The sequence below is a fragment of the Calypte anna genome, chromosome 12 (assembly GCF_003957555.1).
Source record: "Calypte anna isolate BGI_N300 chromosome 12, bCalAnn1_v1.p, whole genome shotgun sequence".
NCBI lineage: Eukaryota > Metazoa > Chordata > Aves > Apodiformes > Trochilidae > Calypte > Calypte anna.
Window position 1 is genome coordinate 16,738,557 of NC_044258.1, and position 21,066 is coordinate 16,759,622.

A 21,066-nucleotide genomic window follows, 5' to 3' on the forward strand; every position below is an offset into this window, starting at 1 on the left:
TCCCTGGGATCATGATGAAGCAGGGCAGAGACTTTGTGCTTGAAGATTATCTGCCCTTAGTTCCCTAATCCTGCAGGAGCCAGTCTGCAAAAGGAGTCAGCATTCCAAATGTTCTGCTGCAAGTAATTTAAAACCCAGCTGGCTCTCAAATCTTTAATTTTATCACATCTTTCTTAGCAACGTTTATGAACTTTTGTCAATTTATAAAGACACATAAAGTTTGCAGGGAGCCTCTCAGAGCTGTAAATTCTTTTGCTGAGAACTTTTTCTAAGTGCAAACAGTCCTGGGAGGTGAACGCCTGGCAAAATAAATTACCATAAATGTCACACCCTCTATCTCCTGCAGATCTCTGCTGTTTGCATTCAAACTGCTCACATCCTCTGCTTAACATAACCCTCACCTCCATCCCTAACGCAGCTCCTGACAAAGGCAACGCACAAGGGATCCCTTGCAGCTCCACAGGGATCTTGTTGTGCTGCTGGATGCCCACCTCCTGCAGGGATATTTGACAAGACCCTTTGTAATCGAATCATAAACTCACGGGATGATTCAGGTTGGGACCTTATAGTTCCAACCCCCCTACACGGGCAGGGAGACCTTCCCCTGGACCAGGTTGCTCCAAGCCTCATCCAACCTGGTCTTGAACACCTCCAGGGATGGAGCATCCACAGCTTCTCTGGGCCAGCATCTCACCACCCTCACGGTGAAGAATTTCTTTTTCATGCTTAACCAAAACCTCCTGATTTTAAGCCATAACCCCTTGTCCTCTCGCTACACGCCCTTGTAACAAATCCTTCTCCGTCTCTCTTATAGACCCCTTCAGGTCCTGGAAGGCAGCTCTAGGATCTTCCCGGAGCCTTCCTTAGCCTGAACAACCTCATCTGATCACTCGGAGGGTGATGAACACCCCCTCGCATCCCCCTTTGCGCAGCGGGGCAGGGGGACGGACACCCTCATCCTGCTCCCCGGGCAACCCCCCCGCCATCCTGTGCCGACCCCCTGACGTCGCAGCTCCGGAGGGCAGGCGTGACGTCATGGTCAGAGCGTATGACGCCAGCCTTGAGGGGTGGGGCCAAAGGACCGGGATAGGATCCATGGGGGGGGAGCGAAGGGGGAGGGGGGCAGGTGGCGGGTACGGCCGGGCTGAGCCGGGTTGGATTGGGTTGGGTTGGGCTGGGCTTAGCCGCCTCCGCGTTCCCGGCTGACAGCCCGGCCCGGCTCGGCCCGACCCTTCCCGGTGCGGCGCGGCCCGGCGGGAGTTGTAGTGCGCAGCGGGCGGAGGCGGCCGGGCCGGCCCCGGGGCGGACTACAAGTCCCACAGGCGGGGCGGGCGGCGGAGCCGTGTGTGTGTGTGTCTGTGTGTGTGTGTGCGGGAGCGGGCGGTGCGGCTCGGCTCGGCTGGGCTCGGCGCGGCGGTAACCTCCCGTCTCTCCCTCTCGCAGCGGCGGCGGCGGGCGACGATGCAGGCGGAGTCGGGTATCGTGCCGGACTTCGAGGTGGGCGAGGAGTTCCACGAGGAGCCCAAGACCTACTACGAGCTGAAGAGCCAACCCCTCAAGAGCAGGTGGGACGGGCGGCGGGAGGACGCCGTGCCCCCGGACGCTGGTTCGGGCCGTGGGCGAAGGCTGAAATCAGCCCCCACCTCCCCTCCCTTTCCCCTTGGGGGCCACCCCGGCGCTGAAGGGACTCATCCTGCGCAGCGGGGCGGCCATTTGGTGCTTCCTGCCATAATAGCGGCGTTGTCGGGCGGGAGGGCGGGCCGGGCCGGCGTTATGTAAAGGGCATTGTTGGCCGTGCGGGGCCTCGCCGGCACGCCGGGAGGGGGGGACGGGGACGGGGACAGGGAGGGGGGCATCGGCGACACTTGCCCCCGGTGAGCGGCCGTGCCCCCCGCCGGCAGGTGTGGGAGCACTCAGGTGGGGTCGAGCTGCAAAGTTGTTGCAAGGTCTTGCGGCGTGTTAAGGTTGTTTCGGGGTCGTTTTGGTTTTGTTTTTATTTTTGTTGTCGTTGTTGTTATTTTTTTGTTACTATTATTATTTTGAGAGCGGGTGTGTTACTTGGCGGCTGCGTGAGGACGGGAAACTTTTGCCTGGGTACGTCAGTCTCTTTCTAAAGTATTTTCCCCCCGAGATATACCCTCTGGGCTTATCTGGAGTGGCTGTGTCGGGGAGATACGGCCCTTAAAGGGGAATAAGGCAGTGTGTGTTGCTCTCCTTCTGAGGGGTCTTGGGTACCCCCTTTCCATCCCAGTGCTGGGAAAAGAACCCAAATGCTTTGCTTCCACCTCGTCAGTTTCTCCCTCCACTGGGTTTTTCATTCAAAGTCCTCGGTCCGGAGCGAGCCCTCCATTTCATCTCAGGACTCGGCTGAGCTAAGGTCATTGCTGCGAGAGCATCGTGTCTGGGGAGATGTTGTTTAGCCTCTCGTTACGTGCATGGTTTTTAGGTTTGAACAGTGTTCTGGGTACAACTGTGCATGCAGCTGAAAAATGAACGGGAAGGTAAATATTTAACACCCCCTCCTCCCCCCCCCCTCCTCGGTGTGCAAGTTTAGAATGTTCTGCCTGTCAAGACACACTTCAACGTAAATAAATGCGGTTTTGATCGTGCTCTGAATGCTTCAGAAGCGCTGAAGGTCTCGTAGTAGAAGATGTTGAGGTTGTCTGTGGGTGTCGGAGGGGCTGGCACATCTGAGGCCACCTGCTGTGCCCTGTCTGCACCTCACCCCGAGCCTTGGGTATTGCTGAGAAATGGTGCACGGAGTGGTGGTGATGCCTTTCACAGCCTGATGGGTCAGCCAACCTAACCAGAACTCCTCTGCCCTCCAAGGTTGTGCAGGGAAGTTGCTATTATCCAGGTAATTAGCTGGGAGCCTGGGAAAAGATAGGTTTGCCAGCAGTGGTGGGTTCCCAGCAGGGATGGGAGACCCACGGGGCTTTGGCTTCAGTGTCTGTGTTGGCACTGGGGTGCAGCAGTCACAGGGAGGGTGGTGGAGCATTGATGCTTCCTTCGTGCTGTTGTCCAAAATCAGTGTTTGCACCAGTTGTGGTTTCTAACTGGTGTGTAGCTGTCCCTTTATGATTGTCCACGTTGTAATCAGCAGTTTGTGCCTTCAAACGGTGTGGGCACAGAGCCTTAGGTACCAGGTCTGCATTTGACCTTGCACAGATGTTGCAGCTGCTTTTAGTTCCTGTGATTTTATGTTTAGGACCTGAACGTGTCCCTCTGCTGCTCACTTCTCTCAGGGGCATGAGATAATAAAGCTGCTCTGTAATGAAGCACTGGAGTATTTGGTTGTCTTCTAAATGTCACCACTTCACACTTCCTCAGAGTCAATTGCCCCACTATGTTTCTTCTCACCTGGTTTTCCTGCAGCTGGCACTGCCCACCCTTGGAGTTTAAAGGGTCCCCTCCAGACAGCTTGCTGGTGTCTCAGGTCTGTTCTCATGTTTCCAGGAGAACCTGTGGGATAGGAGAGGTGTCCAGCTTTGTCCCTGTCCCTTTGCATGTACCCATGCATACAAGAAGAGGGTAGCCCCGAGGGTGGAATAACAACCCACAGTTTTTCTGGCAAGGAGCAAACTGACATCCTAACCTCATCATGGAGCCTGCCCAGCTCACGTACTGCTCTTACCTCAAGGTAGAGTCTCAGTTGTCTTCCTGGCCTTATGGAAAATGAAGAAGCAGAGGAGCCAGGGCCCTTGCCAGGTCCGTATAAACTTGTCCCTGGAGCCAGGCTGATAAAACTTGATGATAACAGGAGGCAAAAGTTGCTCACAAACCTGTTTGCTGTGTGACGTGCAGATTGTAATCTCAGAGGACTTCTGTAGTCCTGCTTTGCTCAGGCCTGAAACCAGTCTGACTGATAATTATCAAGGGTATCCAACATCACCCTGCTGCTTTCTCTTGTGGATGTAAATCAGGAGTAATTGCATGGCAGTTGGGGGGAAATAGCACCAGGTCAGCGTGGTGTAGATGGGGCTGTGGCCATGAGAATTGCTTTCTTCTCTCGTTGCTCTAGAAAGGTGCCTGGGGAGCAGCCAAACCAGAGGTGATGGCTGATGTTAGGAGTCGAGTCTGAACAGCAGTCTGCTCCCTCCCCTGGTGAGAACTGATATCCTAGCAACATTCAAGGCTTTCACTGAGCTTTTCTAACTGCAAGAGGTGAGAAGCATCCTCAACTTACTCATAGCAGCTGAAATTTTGAGCACATGGCAAAAGCCATCAAGCTCAGATGGACATAAGAACACTGTGCTCTGAACCAAGTACAAAACTTTTTTTTGTTGCCCAGTTGAACTCAACCCTGCAGGTATTGCTGTCTTCAACTAAACTCTCCTATTTTTGCTTCATCCCAGACTTGTTTGTTTTCCAGTCTGTGACATCCAGTTGAAGATTTCTCCTCCTCAATGTGCCATCACAGTTACTCCATCCATATTTCATAACTCAAGTCTGCAATCCAAAGCTCCGAGGGGTCCAATAATAAAAGCTTTTTTGCAGTAAATACTGTACTAGCTTAGGCCAAGCCACAATTGAATGCTAGAGGCCAAGGAAAAATGTAAGCCCAGCAGAAAGCTTTAATCACAAGGGATGGAGGGAATACATGGAGCTGAGATACATCAGTTCCAACCATATTTCCTAAACCCCTCAGACTCAGGAGAAGTTAGCTTCTTGTGCTCAGTGCAAGATTCATTTAAGGGCTCTCTCGAATTTGCTGTGGTTGAATGTCTTTGAAAACTGAGACGATGTTTCAGTTGCTTTGGTTTCTCCAGAGTCACTTTTCACTGTGGGAGGAAACTGGACTGTATGACTAGCCAGTAAGACAAGGAGATTTATTTTATTTCCTCACATTCATACTTTATTCCTCTCCTACCAAACTCCCAAAGGATAATAGTTTTAATGTTAAGTACATCCACTTAAATATTTACGTGTTTGTGTAATGAAAAAGTAAATAAGATTTTTCTAGTGTAAGCACTACACAGTGGAACTGATGGAGTTTTGTTTCCAGGCAATGGGTTGAAGAAAATCATCAGTTATTACCCAAAAGTAAACACAGATCCTGACATGGCCTGTGTGCAGTCATCAGGGTGCTGTGGATGCTGTAAATCACTGGACTTACTGAAGGGGTGTTTTTGATATCCTCCTGCTACCTGGCAGTACAGTCTGCCTCTGTGTGGGGTGATCTGAACTAACTCAGATGTGCCAGATGCAGTAAAAAATTCCTGTGTTGAATTGGTTTTCTGGTTTTTTTTTGTTTCTTTATGATGTGTCTATTTGGATTGCCTGCACGACCTAGCAAGTACCAGCAAATTACTGTCAGTTGTAATTTACTAGCTTCCTCTTAAAAAAACCATGTACCTGCAGGTAAATTACTCCTATTTATACTGTTTTCTGTTGCCCTTTCCCAGCTTACTTATTTTCAGACTGGTCAAAGAGCACCTGAATGATCCAGTTACTAAAGTATTTTTAGTAGGAAAAATTATTAGGAAATGCTTTTAAGTTGCATGAATAGGTTTTTAGGAAGCTTATTCTTGCTTTATGAGCAATAGCATTGAGATGTAGAGTTTGTCATTATTAAAGCAGTGATGTTTTTATAAAATTCCCATAATTTGTGGTGTCCAAATGCTTTTAAAAATAGAAACGTTCAATATTTTACTTACATCAGCTAGTACCTCATCTCTATCCACTTAGGATCCTTTGTGAAACACTCATTTTTCTTGATTTTTTTTTTTTTTTTTCCCAACGTTGTAGTCTCAACTTAGTAAAAACTCCTTTTTTTATCCAGTGTGTGTTGAGGCAGTATTACTTTCACCAAAGAGCTACACGTTTTTAAACTGTGTACTTACTCTGGAGCCAAAGAAGACTTTTTCTAAAGTGCCTAAGTCTGCAGATGATCAAATTTAATTTTGCAAATCAACTTTGCAACGTGATTAAATTTGAACTTGATTACATTAGGCTTCTCAGCATCGAGTTTGTGCCTTACTGGAGGTAGTCTTTTCATATTACTGCTATTTATGGATCTTATTCAAGTGTTTTATATTCTGGTTGGGTTCTGCAATGCAGTTTGTTCAAGCTACTGCTTATATCTGTTCCAGTTGTGCAAGAAGTGGAAAATATGCTTTATTTAGAACAGGTCACATGTGCTTGCATCCAGGAACCGTGCCTCAGCGTCTTTAAAGAAAAAAAATCAAAATGTATCTTGGAGGAACAGATTTAAAAAGTTCCTGAAATATTTTTCCGTCTGTTACAGAGGAACACGACATATTTTAAGCTGAAAGGTAATAATAGCTGAGTTTTAAGTGATACGTAGGCTACCACTGCCTGAAGTCAATGGTGAAAGTCTTAACCAACGTTGGTGGGAGTAGAGCTGAGGCAGAAGTAGGCTCTGAAATCTCTGGTAACGTTTTTGTGAGTGAGTCAATAATCCCATGTCTGCTCTGCACCTCAGAGTCTCTTCACTGGGAAGGAAACCCTCACCACATCTTTTTTGTACTCCTTTATTTTTTGCAAACAGTCTCCAAAGGAAAGGCTGCAATCCGAGTGTCTGTTGTATAAACATGTGGAGACAATAAGTGGTGTTTCTTTGTATGACTTTAGGCTGGGAGCTGGTGCAGCTCCCTGTCTGGAGCAGAGCGTTTTTCCGTGGGGAGAGATCCTGGTTGACCTTTTCTCCTCTGCAAAGCCCTCACTTTGTTATTTGCAGTAGGCCTTTGCTATTTAGCAAGGAAACAGAAACAGTCTGGGAAATTTGGTTCAGCATTTGCTTTGATATCAACTATTGAACGTCACCTTTTTGCTTCCCTAGCCTGCTTTTCCTCAGGAGGGTTTTGTTCAGCTGCCAAGCTGGTCAGAGAGTTCACAGATATTTTGAGGCTGAGATAACTGCACTGACTTTGCACCTTTTAGCATGCACATGTGTTTTCTATTTATTTATCATCCTGCTGGCTCTATTAGTTGTGTACAAGTACACATGCACTCTGCATGAAATAAATCCATACCTGGGAGCTTTCCTAGCTGTCTGCTATTGATTTGCAGAATCCAGGTGATAATTTGAATCAATGCATTCTTCTGCATTTTAAATAGCTGAAAATAAACCTATGCAGCCCTGCTGATGGGCAGCTGGGGTGCTACTGGTCCTGCTCTGTTGCCTGGATGGAGTGGGGGTTATTTCACAAGCCTCTGGACCAGAATTTTTGGGACTGCTGTGAACCTCCCAGTTGTCATCAACAAGTCATTGTGGATCTTATTCTGCACAGTGTCTGGTTTTATTTGGCACTTATCAGAGGTCCTTTCCAGCATGGTGGTTGGCAACATAGCTAATTCCTGCTGTGCAGTTTGGTCAGCATCTAGAGGAAAACTGGGAAATGAGTAGAAGAGATGTGCAGATGTGTTATTTTATAAACAAATCGAGCCTCTCACCATGCCCAATGATTAAAAGTTTAGTGGGAAGAAATCTGTACAGCAGCTTAAAAATGAAGGCACAGGAGAAACCTGTTCTGACACTTACTGTGCTGTCCTCTTATTTCTGGGTTTGCTTTTCAAATCAATGTGCTTGAAGACTCTGAAAACGAAACAGAAGGAGTAATTTTCTGTTTACTTTTCTGCTAAAAATTGAAATTGCATGTTGGCAGTTCAGTGTCTTCCCAGAATGATCTTTTGCTTCAGTGTTGAGAACAAAATGAGAGTCCAACTTCCATTAAGCTGGTCAGGCTCTTGGCCACTATTGTCTGTCTTGTTCTTTTTTGGATTAAAGAAGTTTTTGAAATACTTTGGTTGTTTGGTAAAATTCGCTGCCTTTTAATATATTTTTAGCTGGGACAAAGACAACTTGATTAAGCATTATAGCATGTCAGATTTTGCTGGACAGTTAACTCCTCCACTGCTATCATACTGTACTAGAACTGTGATTATTTTTATTTCTTTGGTTTTAGTAACCCCTGCAACTAAACAGCGACAGGACAACTATTGCAGGTGGTTTTGCATTTCATTTCACACTGGGGAAGAACAGTGCAGGAAAAGGAATATTGTTGCATATTCATAATATAACAATGCTCCTGCTTTATTTTCAACAGCTGATGCTGCTCTGAGTGTCAAGATGGAAATATTCAGGATCACTGGAACCAAATAGTGTAATACAGTCTGAAACAGCCTGTCCTGCAGCACACTTCTGAGCTTTCTTGTGTTAGCCATGCCGAGGTTCTGCTTGCTGTCAATGAGCAGAGTTTTAGGGTGCCTTTGGAAGAGGCTCTGTCCCCCCGTCCTTAGCCAGAATTTCAGCTTGTGCTTTGCCTAAAGCCCACTCAGTGATGTTTGTGCTTCACCTGAAAATAAGGATTTCAAAGAGAACATAGGAGCATCTAAGAGAAAGAGGATGGGGGGGGGGGTATATCACTGGTACAAGTACAAACACTGAAAATTACCAAGGCAGGCTTGCAGTACAACTGCTAGCTAATACTTTAACCACTAATAGGGCCTTTGGATCCAGCTCATTTTTTCTGGTAACATCTCTGCTGTGATGTTTGTGTTAGCAGCTTTCTGCCAAGCATTCAAGCCAGGTCTGGTGGTTTATAGCTTTTTTTTTTTTTTTTTTTTTTTTTTTTTTTTTCTAAAGTGGTGATTATGTAGAAACTCTCTGTAGGCTCCCCCCACCCTGACCTGCTGCTCACAGCTGCTGCTGGGACTGGACTGGCAGGTTGATGGGCAAAAATGTGTTGCTGTGATATATAATTACTTCTTCCAGCATGAGCCAACATTGCTGCTTGCTGTGATGATTGTTACGTATGCTGCTATGTAAAACAGAATGCAAGTTTAATGTAGGGTTCGGGTTAGTGTTTTAATGTTGTAATTAACAACCTCTAACAGTAAACAAGTTTTTTTAAAATCAGTTCCCATGAAGATTATTCCTTTACGATGTAAGCAGACGTGGTGCATTTGCAGATACGGAGTTGATGAATTCTGTATTACTTGGAGAAATGAGCATCAAGAACAAACAAATCCTTCTTTTTCAGACCCTTTTTCTCTTACTCTCCAATACAACAGGTATGGTGTCAGGTGTCTGGAGATCAGCCCTGCAGTTGGTATTTCTTAGGGATGTTTTGGCTAAGGGAAACAGTCTCATTTGAGATGATGCAGCACTTCCCATCTCTTGGAAGAACTGGATTGGTGCTTTTTAAATAATCTCCCCCAAAACAGTGATCTAGTTTCACAGGTACGTTGTGCCTCTGTTTGTCCTGATTTTTTTTTTTTTCTTCTGATATAAATGGGCATAAGCCCTCCTGAACCTGCTGGCATGGCTGGGGGGAGTATGCTGGAGGGTTTGGTCTCCTCAGACCAGCTTCTGAAACTGCTTATGAAGAGACCACTGAACTTTCAGGGAGTAGGAAGAAGGTTTCTATCTGTTCCAACCTACAAAGGCAAGTTTTGTTTGTGTGCAAGGATAATGTGCCTGGCTTGACCTACTCTTACATTAAAGAATTTATTTATGATGGATTCTGTAAGAAAATGACTTTATGTGGTGAGACTTGAGTGTTTTGGGTACCTGGAAAGGTGTTGATCAGCTTTGAAATATTTAGGCATGAGAAGCTTGGCAAGTGTAATGTGTTTAAAGTATCACACCAGTAACAGCTACTGTATTGTCAGAGCTTGTCTGTAAGGATGCTGAGACATCGTGTCCTGTCTTCACAGTATGTGACAACACAAACTGGGGTATGAATGGTAGAAATCTAGTATGGAAGGGGTGTTGGGACCTGAAGATCAGACAAAAGTATGGGAAGAAATGGGAGAAAAACAGCGTGTCCCAAATGAAGGATATTTTGGAGAATGGAGACAGGAAAGATGAATGATTGTTACTAATTTTACTGCCAGCCATCCTGTTGGAATATGTAAACACACAGAAAAGAAGAATTACTGTGATCTCTGGAGAAGCAAGAAAACTTGGGATGGAGCAAAATCATCTGGGAACTGTTTCAGGGTGAGAAGATGGGAGCAGGGTTTGGAAGCTGTCAGATGGCAAGAGATGGGCAAGGGGGGGTTGTGGTCCTGACGTGTCAAACTGGGAAGCTGGAATAGTACCACAGAGATGGAAAAGGATCATTGAGAGATCTGAGTGGGAGGGCTTGGCTGAGCATGGTTTGTGCACACTTGCTATGTACTTTTAGGATTCTTTGAGCTTTAAATAAAGAAGGAGAGAGTTTGTATAAAATATGACTGACTTTGGAAATGCTTTTTCTAGATGCCTCACTTCATGGTAATATGCAGCTGTGAAGCCAAACTAGGAATACAGAGGCAGAGGGAACAAGCCAAACCCTTTTTATAATGTTTGTAGACTCCTGCCTGAATAAATAATAACAGTTGCAGTCTGAGAGAATGAAATCAGAATGATACTGAGATGTGTACACATGCAGGAGGGGAAGATCTTACAGAAAAGCAGAGGGAAAACCTCTTCTGGGCTGGAAAGAGTTTAGGGTGGTGTGGGGCTCTTGCAGGGAGTCTCTTGGGATGCCATTAACTCCTGTGTTTAGGTTTCTGCTCAGTCCAGCAAGTTGCATTTCATCTGCACCAAATATTAACCATTCCACTCAAGTTCAGCCATGCTAAAGGCACATCCCAGATGTCATTATGTCTGGTGGCACAGTTTAGAAGAGTTGCTGGGATCATTTATTTATTGCTGTTGTAACACGAAGGTTCCTATCTGATAAAATACTTATTTCACCCTTGGAGAAGGCACATTGTAAATCTGTTAAGCTGCTCCTTTGTTTGTTAGGCTTGTGCATAATGAGTTTGGAATTTAAGATTAGTAGCAGGCTGTGCAACTGCTCATTTTGTGACCTCATCCTCCTCCTCAGCTCGCTTGCTTGTCCACCTGTCACATCCTGTTGGGTACCTAGGGCTATATTCATAAGGGGAACTTTGGTTTTGTGTTGCATCACCTCATTTTTATGTGTCCTGCTGCCTAGTGGAATTTAAAAAAACCCATAAGGTAGTTGTCTGGGTTCCTCAGAGAATACATGGGGGAAAGGTGGCCTCAAAGAAGGCTTGAGAAAACCAGCACAGTGTGGAGAATTGCTTGAGTCAGGCAGTGAAGGGTGTAAGAGGTTGGTGTTTGTATTCAGTGCTGTCCCTTGAAGATTGGGTTGTCTGGACTAGGTGAACTGTTGCTAAACCTTTCTTGGAGTGACATGCCAAAGAGTGGTCTGCTCTTACAGGGATGAGGAAGAGCAAGTTGTGCAACATGCCCCTACCCCAGCTTTACCCACTCAGGACACAGACATTTTAAGTTCCAGTCCTATCTGGGACTCCTAACATAGGACTGGACATTTCTGTCACTCTTTGGAATATCTAACCAATAAACCATGGGATATTTGGAGGTGTCTCTTTTGTAGAAATTAGTCAATTTTACCTTGTATAATATTCATTGAACTGGTAGTGGCAGGAGAGGCTTGATGTAACTACAAGGCAGTGAGGATTTGCCTGGGATGGTTCTCACCCTGCTCCGGAAAATACTTAGTTGTACAAAGTGGAACAGCTCTACCAGGAAGCAAGGAAGATGTGCTCAGGAATAAGGTAATTTTCAGCTCCATCTGTTTCTAAATGGTTGTTGTCCAAATGTCTGTAATTGGGTGCAGGATGAAATATGGGAACTTGCTTAAAATAAGAGTGGTTATATTTGGGCTATCTGAATGGAAGGAAAATATCTTCAGGGCTATGGGAACCAGAGGTTCCTGAATTGCTGCAAGAGGACAAGGAGGTTGGAGAGATTTATGAATTCTGATCATACTGATGGCCAGAGAGCCTCTCCAGATGGTAGACATTGGCGAGGAAGCTGTCAGGCAGAGGTGGATGTTAACAGTGAAGACAAGTATGCATCAGTTCTTGAGAGTGTTTAATTCTTTAGGAATGTGAACACATTTGTGGTGCAGCAAGGGAAGCTCGAATCTGTGTAGAAGTGGGTTATTTCAAAGGATTAAGTGAGTAAGGCAGGAGACAAACTAATTTTGTCTCTCATGAAGTTGTTTTTTTGATTTAGCTTGTTGCACAATTTACAGTTTCAATCTAATTGCAAAACTATTCTGCAAGTGATAATTTGGTTCCCAGCTAATACAGCTTTTGATATTTGCTGCACAAAGCTGTGCTGTAGGAACTTCTCACCATGAAGATGCTGCGGGCCAACAAGAACTTTGTTTTTCAAGTGTGTCAAGTAATGTAGAAAAGCATGGAACAGATCGGGCTGTTCTGAGGATCTAGGAGATGCTGGAGATACTTCTGAAAAGAAAAATGGGGCTGGAAGAAAGAGGCCTGGGGCTGCTCTGCATTAGCAGAGCTGGGGAGGGTCTTTCTTTTTGGTATTTCCCAAAGGAATCGGCTGCGCTGCCTTCGGAGCAGCCTCCTGCTTTCTGGGAGAGATCTCTCTGAGTCGGCAGTAATTACTGTCTTCCCAAAGAAGTCCTCATTTGTGGAGGAGACTGTTAATTATCCCTCACTTAGCCTTTCTAATGAAGGTGCTTGTAAGAGTTGTGCAGGGGTACCACAAGCTCCATGGTGTAAATTTTCCCTCCTCTGGCTCCACGGGCTGTGCCGGGAGCTGGTACTGATCTGGGATGTGTGCGCGTGTGGTTTTGAGTCTCAGGTGGGATCTTTAGGAACCTGCTCTTTGAAACTGTTGACCATTTGGCCTTTTGCCTTGTAGCACCACTTGAGACTATAAATAGCAAGAACAGGGCCAATGATCTCGTGTTCCCAAATGCCCTTCTGCAGTGCCAAAGCGTTGTGCTGCATAGCTGCTCAATGAGAGGAAGCTGGTGACAAGAGGTGGCTCCTGCAGTGAGCTGCAACCTGGAGCACCTCTGATGATGGCTGCAGTCTTGGCTGGTAATCCCACCATTTTTTATATCCAGAGCTTCTCTTGTGCAGCCTGAGCTTTCTGGTTATTTTAGGGGGGCACATGGAAGGTGTCACGTCCTGCTCTCCCAAAGGAGAGTGAGAGCATCACTGCTCTATTGATCTGGTGCAGTGCTCAGCAGTTCGTGGTGATGCTTCTTGTGCCATCCTGGCTGATTGATGAGGAAAACCATGCTGGGAAAGAGCATGGTAATGATCTAAAGAAGAAATGTGTTCCTGATTCTTTGCAGGTCCTCCTTGCTGAAGTGCTGGGTTTGCTCACTCACCTGTTTTTTCATATCGTGTTGAGCTGTGCTGTGAGCTGGAGGATGGAACTGGTTTGTATGGTTACCAGTCTCATCCCCTCCTCTCTGATAACTCCTGCCCTGTTGCTATGAAACGTTTCAGGGAGATGCAGTGTAAAAAGGATGAATATCCATCTGTAACTGCAGAGATATTTTTGCATGGCTTATCTCTTGCTGATCTTTCTGATCAGTCTTCCGATTCTGCTGTTGGTGGATTTCAGTGATTTCTGGTGTTGTCATAAAATTATTTCCCGTGTGTAATTTAATCTCTTTGCATTTTTTTTATTAAGTAACAAGACAGAAAATTGCAGTTCTGTCCTTGGCTCTTTCCAGTGGGTTTGTTTTATGTGGCAAGGACTTTAACAGCTCTTGAAGTTCCAATTCTGTAATCACTAGTTAATGTTAGACAGTTTAAGAGCTACAGAATCAGGCTCTGCTTTGGGTAAAAGCTAAATTTGGCTTCTTGCAGAGTCCTTCACAGTACATAGGTTGTTCAGGTGATGCTCTTTGGTTTCTCGTAGTGCTGCAGGGAATGCTGAGCTTTGGGGGGTTGTTCCTCCTTTTGTATGTAGCATGGGAAGAAATAAGTGGTAGCACTAGGAACTGCATGTACTTCCTTTGGTAGCACTTCTGGTGGTTGCAGGGCTCCTCTGGCAGGAGAAAGGTGTGCTCTAGAACTCCAAGGTTATATTGGTTGTGTTGCATTTCTGCTGGAGCAAAAATATAAGAGGCTCAGTATTTGTACTTCTGACTTGTGTATTGTTTTCTCTTTATTTGGTGTGTGTAGAAAACGCTGTGCTCTGCAAACTGCTGGTTTAGTGTTTTCTGTGGAATGAAAACCATCTGGATAATTTCACTGAATTTTATCAAGGTTTATGGTAACAGGCTCTTTTCTGTTTCCTGGCATCTTGTTAGATGAGGATGAGAATTCAAGTGAAAATTCAGGGAGGTAACAATGTGCTGGTTTGTGATCTGGAATTTTAGAAACAACTTGGGCTTGTTTGAAGTTGTAAAAGTAATCAAAATATTAAAATGATCTACAATCTCTCCCAAAAGCATTCTCCTGGAGCAAATGCCTGCCATAGGCTTTTTTTTTTTTTTTTTCCACCCCAGTGTTCTTTGAATTTTTGGCATAGTGGGAGCTGCAAGCTAAAGAAAGCATCCAGCGTTCATGCCGAGGCTTCTTTGAAAGAGATCAGATTTAAGCACCAGCTAAAGTTAAACATATGTTTAAAGACTTCCCTTGAGCAATCCTGTGTTCAGTGATATACTTCCATGTATTCTTTATTTCAGAATTCTAAATAATTCAATTGGGTTTATAATAACAGATGTAAACCTGTTGCAGCCCAAGCTGTAGCAAACACAGGAGTGCTCTCCCCCAGTCCAGGAAACCTTCAGAAAATGAACTGTGCTGCTCCAGACTATCAGTGCTTAAGTTTCAGCTCATGGTTTGGATATATTGCTGGATTGGGAGAAGAGTTTTCAACATATGGTGGGCTGTTAAATCTGATATACTTTTGAGCCTTACACTATGCCTTTAATATATTCTACCGAAGCTGAAATATTACTTAGAAAAGTAAAAAATGCAACTAGAAGAAGATAAATGCATAATCCTTTCAGCATGGGATGCAGCATTCAATGATTTTCGTTATAGTTTGTGTAACAGAAGAAAAGCACTAGAAAATGTCTTTTTTTCCTACCCACTCCCAAAACACTTAACTGCCCATTTAGTTTCTGATATCCCTCCCTAACCATAAAGTTGGCTTATGAACTTGTTGGCTGATGTGTTCAGCTTTTTGGGTGGTGTATTTTGTGCTGTTGTTTCTTCTTTAACAGAGGTGAAAGAAAGTGATCAAGTTCTTGGCGTTGCAAGTTTTAGGCCTTTGAGAGATGAGTATTTAGATTTATATACTCTTAAATCATGAAGAACAGTTCCTTGAGTCTAAACTGTTTGTCCTAAGAGCAATCCACGGTACAGGCTTGAAGACCTGGTGGCCAAAATTTCTGCATCCTTTTTCAGTCTTGGCTTAAAAGCCACTAGGTTTTCTTCCTTGGCTAGGTTCAGTGTTGGTTGGCACAATCCAGTTGTTTTGCTCAGCCATTCCCCACAGCAGATGGGTGCTAAGCACCCTACAACATTACGTGATGTTTAAAAAACTCTTAAGCTTCAGTGCAGAGGTTGTGTCCAGTGCTGTAAAACTGTACCTTAATGGTGTTTGTGCAAAGTGTTTGACAGATGCTTATTGCTTAAGATGTTATCTGGACTGTTTATAGTAATTCCACAAGTTCTTTGATGAACCAGCACTGACTTGTCTGCTATGAATTCAAACACCAAAGTCAAAATGACTTAAAAAATGGTAAACATGAACTTTGGCCATTTTGTGCTCTGGGATGATTCTAGAAGCAGTTCCTCAGTGTGCTGGAATGTGCACCAAGTGCCTTTTTGTAACCTGCAACTGGCTGTGTTCATTGGGACAGCACCCAGTACACTCCTGCCAGGCTATATTAAGTAAATATCACATGGAATTGAGTATCTAAGCTTCAGTCGGGGCTGATCTTACCTTGTCCATCTGGTGTCATGCAGTAATCAAGGACTACAGTGGTCTGCAGATTGCTTTTGGCAGCTTTAAGGACGGAGAAAAAGGAGATATTACAGAATATGTTCTTTAGCATATCAAGGGTTTACTGGGATGGCTGGAAAAGTTGAGTTCAGAGGTGCTTTCTAGGCTAAAATAAAGTATATCTGTTGTAAAAAAATTCACATTTTTTTACAAGGAAGAGTCCAGTGCTGTGCCATGCCATAGGATTCACTGAATTCACTTTGGTATCAGAGGTGGAAATGAACATGTGCTGACTGTACAGTCTGCAGTTTGTGTTTTCTGAGACTGCATTCGTTTCTCCATCCTCTCAAGCTCTGACACGTTGGGGTAACTGGAGCTGACTGGCAAAAGATGAAGTATAGAAAATAAGCTGTATTTACTGCTCCAGGCTTTGTTGCTTTTGCATTTCCAATAACTATTGAGTAACAAGCAGAATGTTAAGGGGGCTTTCCCAGAGTAGCACTATTTTGGGAAGTGACTTGAGTGCTTATTGCCATCCAGAAGCTCCAAGCAAACCTGAATACCAATTATGTCAATGGTCCTTCTTACTTCATGTCTGTGGATGAGCATGGTGTCAGCATTTAGGTAGCTCTTTTTGGGCTTTTCTCATGCAAATGGGTGACTTAGGCTGGTAAAGAACATGCAGCAATATCTGATCTCCCAGGACACTGTAAGATTTAGCTCTTAGGTGCCTTGGTAACAAAATTAATACGTGGCAAAGCGTTAGATGTTGGCAGATTTTGACTGCAGCTTTTGCCTTTACCTGTACCTGCAGTGAAAGCTCTTGTTACCCCACTGCTTCTCTTGGTCTCTCCTTGTTTATTCTAAGGCTCAGGGATGTGTTCAAGGGAGATGAGGAGAAGCAGGTGGAGGGGGAGGTCTGGACATCTGCTTGTAAGGCCATCTCAAAATGCCACTTGAGTCTCTTGCTGCAAATGCAGGATTTGGGAGCAGGAGTTGTCCTGTGATCTGGATAAAACGTGGGATCTTGGGTCTCTCTGTGTGAGCTGCTGCTTGAATAAAGCTGTTAGGGCAGTTTAACTCTGCAATGCTTAACTTCAATTAAGTTGTCAAGTTTAGCATTGCTTTAGGCATTAATAGAGTTTTACTCTCACTTAAAAAATCTGGTTTAGTAATTAACCTCCATTTTATTCGGGAGTTCAGAAGGTGCTCATTTAGTGCTGCAAATCTAATGTCATGTGAATTAAAACATGAAAGATATTCAGTAATGAGAAACTGAAGCAGGGTAGTGCAGAAATTAGATTATATGCAACTTACAGGGAGCTGTGCTAGATGCTGAGTCCTTAATGAAAAGCATTTTGAAGGTGCTGCCTCCGGATTTGTATGGTTAAGGAATGTTCTGAATTAAATTGAAAATTATTAGTGGAGCTGGGATTTCTGTTGTTGCACATTGGTTTTTTAATTGCACTTAGGTTTATTGTAGAGCTTTTTCTGAAAGCTGGATGTTGGATGGCTGTGACAGTCCAGCTCTCAGAAGGTGTGAGGCAGTCCAAGAGGCTGGGAGAAAAGTCTATGGAGGGACTCCTGGTTTAACTGGGGGATGGAGACTGACAGCTGAGATCCCTGTCTTTGTTTTAACCAAAGTCATAGCCCAAACTCCAGCATATTCTGCTGAATTTATTGTTGGAGAAGGACACAGAAGGATGTATATAGAAGGAGAACTCTACCTGCAAGCAGCATAATTGCCTCAGGAAGCCCTTGCCTTTGTGATTCTCTGGTAGCATTCTTCATACTGCTGTGCCTGTATTTTACATCCTACCACAGCCATCAGCATTACAGAGAAAAGTGGTCCACAGCTTTTCTGGCAAGAGGTCTGTTTTAACTCCTCCCAGCACTGGAGCAAAATTCCATGATGTTGTTCCCCTCCACAAGAGCAAAGCTGCTGTGCAAGGGCAAGCAGGTTTCATTTTCCCCAGAAACTGTCAAGCTTCTTGCACGGAAGTGTGGAGTATGTGCCAGCTGGTGAGTCCCAGGCTTTCCAGGACTGGACTGCTGGCATCACACCAATTCATATGGGCTGACTTGCCTTTGGGTGTAAGGTAGAGGCCTTCCAACAGCTTGGAAAACTTCATTAGTTTCTGCTTCCCAGAGGTTTTGGGTGACTGCAGGGCTAAGGGGCAGCTTTCCCCTTTTCAGCTGCACATCACATGCACAAGCACATGTTTTTTGGTTTGGGGATCAGGAACTACATAAGAGTGCCAATTCAGAACTTGAACATGAAGGTGTTTGCAAAGCAATGCTGTCTATCATGCTTTTGCCCTGTGATGTGTATTCATATGCTACCTGTGCCAATTTTTTGGTATTGTTTATTCCAGTAGAGCTCAAAGGTGAAGATGCAGGAGGCTCGGCATTTGCCCAGCCATCTCTGCTATAGCTCAGATATGTGGAATCACAGGCTTTGTCTTTTCTATCATTTGAGTGATTTAAGGGGAAAAAATAGCCTCCTATCAGTCACTTAAATACTTTAATTCCAAGGTAGTAATGTCGGGTAAAAGTTCACTGTTTGAACTCTGGCAGAAGGACTGTGCACTACATGGGGTGTGGTTTTGTGCTGCTCCTCTGGCTGCAGGCTGCTGGGGCAAGGTATGGCCATGTCCAGCTGGGCTTTCAGTCCCTGTCCTGCACCCCATGAAGGAGCTGGCTGCTAAATGGCTGCAGGGGAGGGGTGGTTTATCTCACTGATTCAATGGGAAAGGACCACACAGGCTCAAAAAAAAAAAACCCAACCCAAAACCAAACCGTTTTCCGTCTGCTTACAGAACAGAACTGAGCTGGGTTTTGGCCACACAGCTCCAAGACTGTACCCACCCATGGGCTGGGAAGCAGGACTGTGGGAAGGCAAGACTCCTCCTTTCATAGCAGCTTGCACTTATGTTGGGTTAGATGGAACATAAAATCTTACTGCTGATCTTAGAAAAACATGGTAAAAGTGGTGTGTGAGTTCTGTGGTTGCTGCTGTGAGGTTGATTTTCTGCATGCAGCTGAAGTTTTCTGCTTTATAAACAGCGTTCCAGTAAAAAGCATGACAAGTACTCTGCTTACATTCAGTGACATCTTTACTAACGAGTCCAGTTCGCTGACTTTATGTGACTGATTCTTAACTTACTAAGTCTCTTAAATGAATGAGCAGTGCTGCCAGTGGTCTGGTAATCTTCCAGGACTCTCTTCTCAAGCTTTATGCTTACTCTATAGGAACCAAATCCCAAACATACTGGCTCACTGAACTAATCATCTTAAGGCTCAAGCATAGTTAATTCTGTGTAATAATTTACTGCTCTCAGCCTCCTGCAGTAGCTATCTGTGTGCAAAGTCCTGGCTCGTGGCACGTATGATGTAACGCAGGTTAACACCAACCTCTGGGACTGTAGACCAAGCTAAGCTGTCTTAGTACACGTTGGCTGTGGTCTAACAGGACATGTGGCTGCCCTCATTGCTCAGCTGCTGAGTGGTTACTTGTTAAGCCAAGGTATTTGGATGGGCTGCTTCAGTCCTTCTGCCACCATCGAGACCGGGAATCGCTTGCGTCGGCTGCGGCTGTAAGGTCCAAGTCCTCCTCTGTAAATCCATTTTTCATGGCAGACAGAGAACATAGCTAATGGCTGAAAACAGGATTAAATTCTTCCTGTGTATAGCCACTGCTGGGGACTGTGGACTTGTTTGATGGGGTTCACATCTGTGTTAACTTTCAGAAGACAACATGAAGCTATTATGCAGTTCCTACCCACTCCAGAATCTGCACATCAATTAGGAGAGGCTGCTTACTCATGCTTCTCAAAAGTTGTGCCAAAATAGCTATTACATTGTGTCAGAGCCCATATTTTCATCCTGAACAATTAATCAGAATATAAACCTTGTTTCTTCTCGGCAGTGTTGTATATAGATCTAGGACTTTGATACGAGGTACTTTAGAGCTGCACAGGTTCAAGAGGGTTCCTCTGAAGTTGGCACATGTCAGGGAAATTATTATTAAATGTGATGTTATTTTTCCAGCAGTCTATCTGGGGACCTCCCAACAACAAAGTCCTCTGTGAACAGCTTTTATTATGCACATTGTGTCTATACTAACAAATAATACACTAATAACACTTAGGATCCCTGCTCTGGACCCAGCATCCCGTGCTGCTGGTAGGTGCTGTGTGAGCATGAAAAAAGGTGGTGGGATGCTTCACAGCAGATCTGCAGCCTGAGAATAAGACATGAGAAGCAGATGGCTACAGGGGGAAACAATGAGGCAGAGCTGTCAGTGTGACAGGAACGAGTCCCAGTGCACCCACTGCCTCACTGCTGTCAAAACCCTGCTTGGTGTCCTGCCTGGGAAGGGGTTCTTGAGACAGACTTGGTGGAGAAGATGGCAGAGCAGGTAAACTCAGAGGTACCTTTGAGGATGGGAGAAAGTTCTGAGTAGATGCTGGAGAAAAGTAGCATTTTTGGTGACCAACTTGTAGTGTTTCAAGTCAAGCTTCAAGAGGTTGTGGTTCTGGATCCCAGCCCTGTCTCCCTGGATACTTGGTTGTGGTTCACTGTGGCCCAGAGATTTGTGGTAGCAGAGACTGGGACAGAGGTAGGGTCTCACTTCAGACATGACATCCCAAGGAAGTCCTGGCTGTGGAGAATGGCAAAACCTGTTGTAACCACACAGAAAAAGATTTGCTTTACCAGTGCTTTTGATCTTAGAATGGAACATGGAGTCCTATCTTCTGGACTTCCAGATTATCCTCACATAAGGGCTGTCTGAGAGTGCTCCAGGAGCTTCTTTTTCCAAAGGGAAAAGGCTCAAATGTAATTTCATTAATTATTTGTACTGTGCAGCACCCAACTTGAATGAGGATTCTGTATACAAAAAGGTGCCATCACCCTGATGGGAAGGCTTTAGGTCTGTTCTGTAATTTTTAATTCTAATTCATGTTTTCTGTCATTAAATATACCTTGTAATGTGGGGGAAACAAAAATTCTATATAATGAAAATAGAAGTGCTCACTCTGACTCCTCCATATGTTAGTGCCTGGATTTTCAGGCAGGAGATTCCAGTAAGGTGTGCCAAGAGTCTGAATACCTGCTTGTGCTGTGGCTGTCTTTCCATGAAAAAGCTGTTTGGGTTTGAGACAAGGATGAAGTCATTGGGAGTGTTTGGTATCTCTGTGAGCTCTGTGTGATTTTATTAGAAAAAATGAAGTATCGTAATTCCTGAGCTACTAGGAAAATTCTTTAGGAATTCTGTCTCACTTCTAGATTTTTCACTACTGGAAAATCCATGGAGAATGAATAAA

At 44.7% G+C, this 21,066-nt stretch overlaps 1 protein-coding gene across 10 annotated transcripts in view; it reads left to right on the forward strand.

Annotated features, from left to right (window-relative positions):
- The first annotated feature begins 1,212 nt into the window (after positions 1 to 1,212).
- MITF (melanocyte inducing transcription factor) overlaps positions 1,213 to 21,066 on the forward strand; it is a 99,262-nt gene continuing 79,408 nt past the window's right edge. For 4 of the 10 annotated variants that reach the window (XM_030458752.1, XM_030458756.1, XM_030458757.1 and 1 more), the window contains exon 1: positions 1,357 to 1,565. In XM_030458752.1, coding sequence (XP_030314612.1) covers positions 1,462 to 1,565 — 104 coding nt within the window. In that variant the 5' untranslated portion in view covers positions 1,357 to 1,461. The other 6 variants (XM_030458753.1, XM_030458754.1, XM_030458755.1 and 3 more) reach the window with 6 other exon arrangements.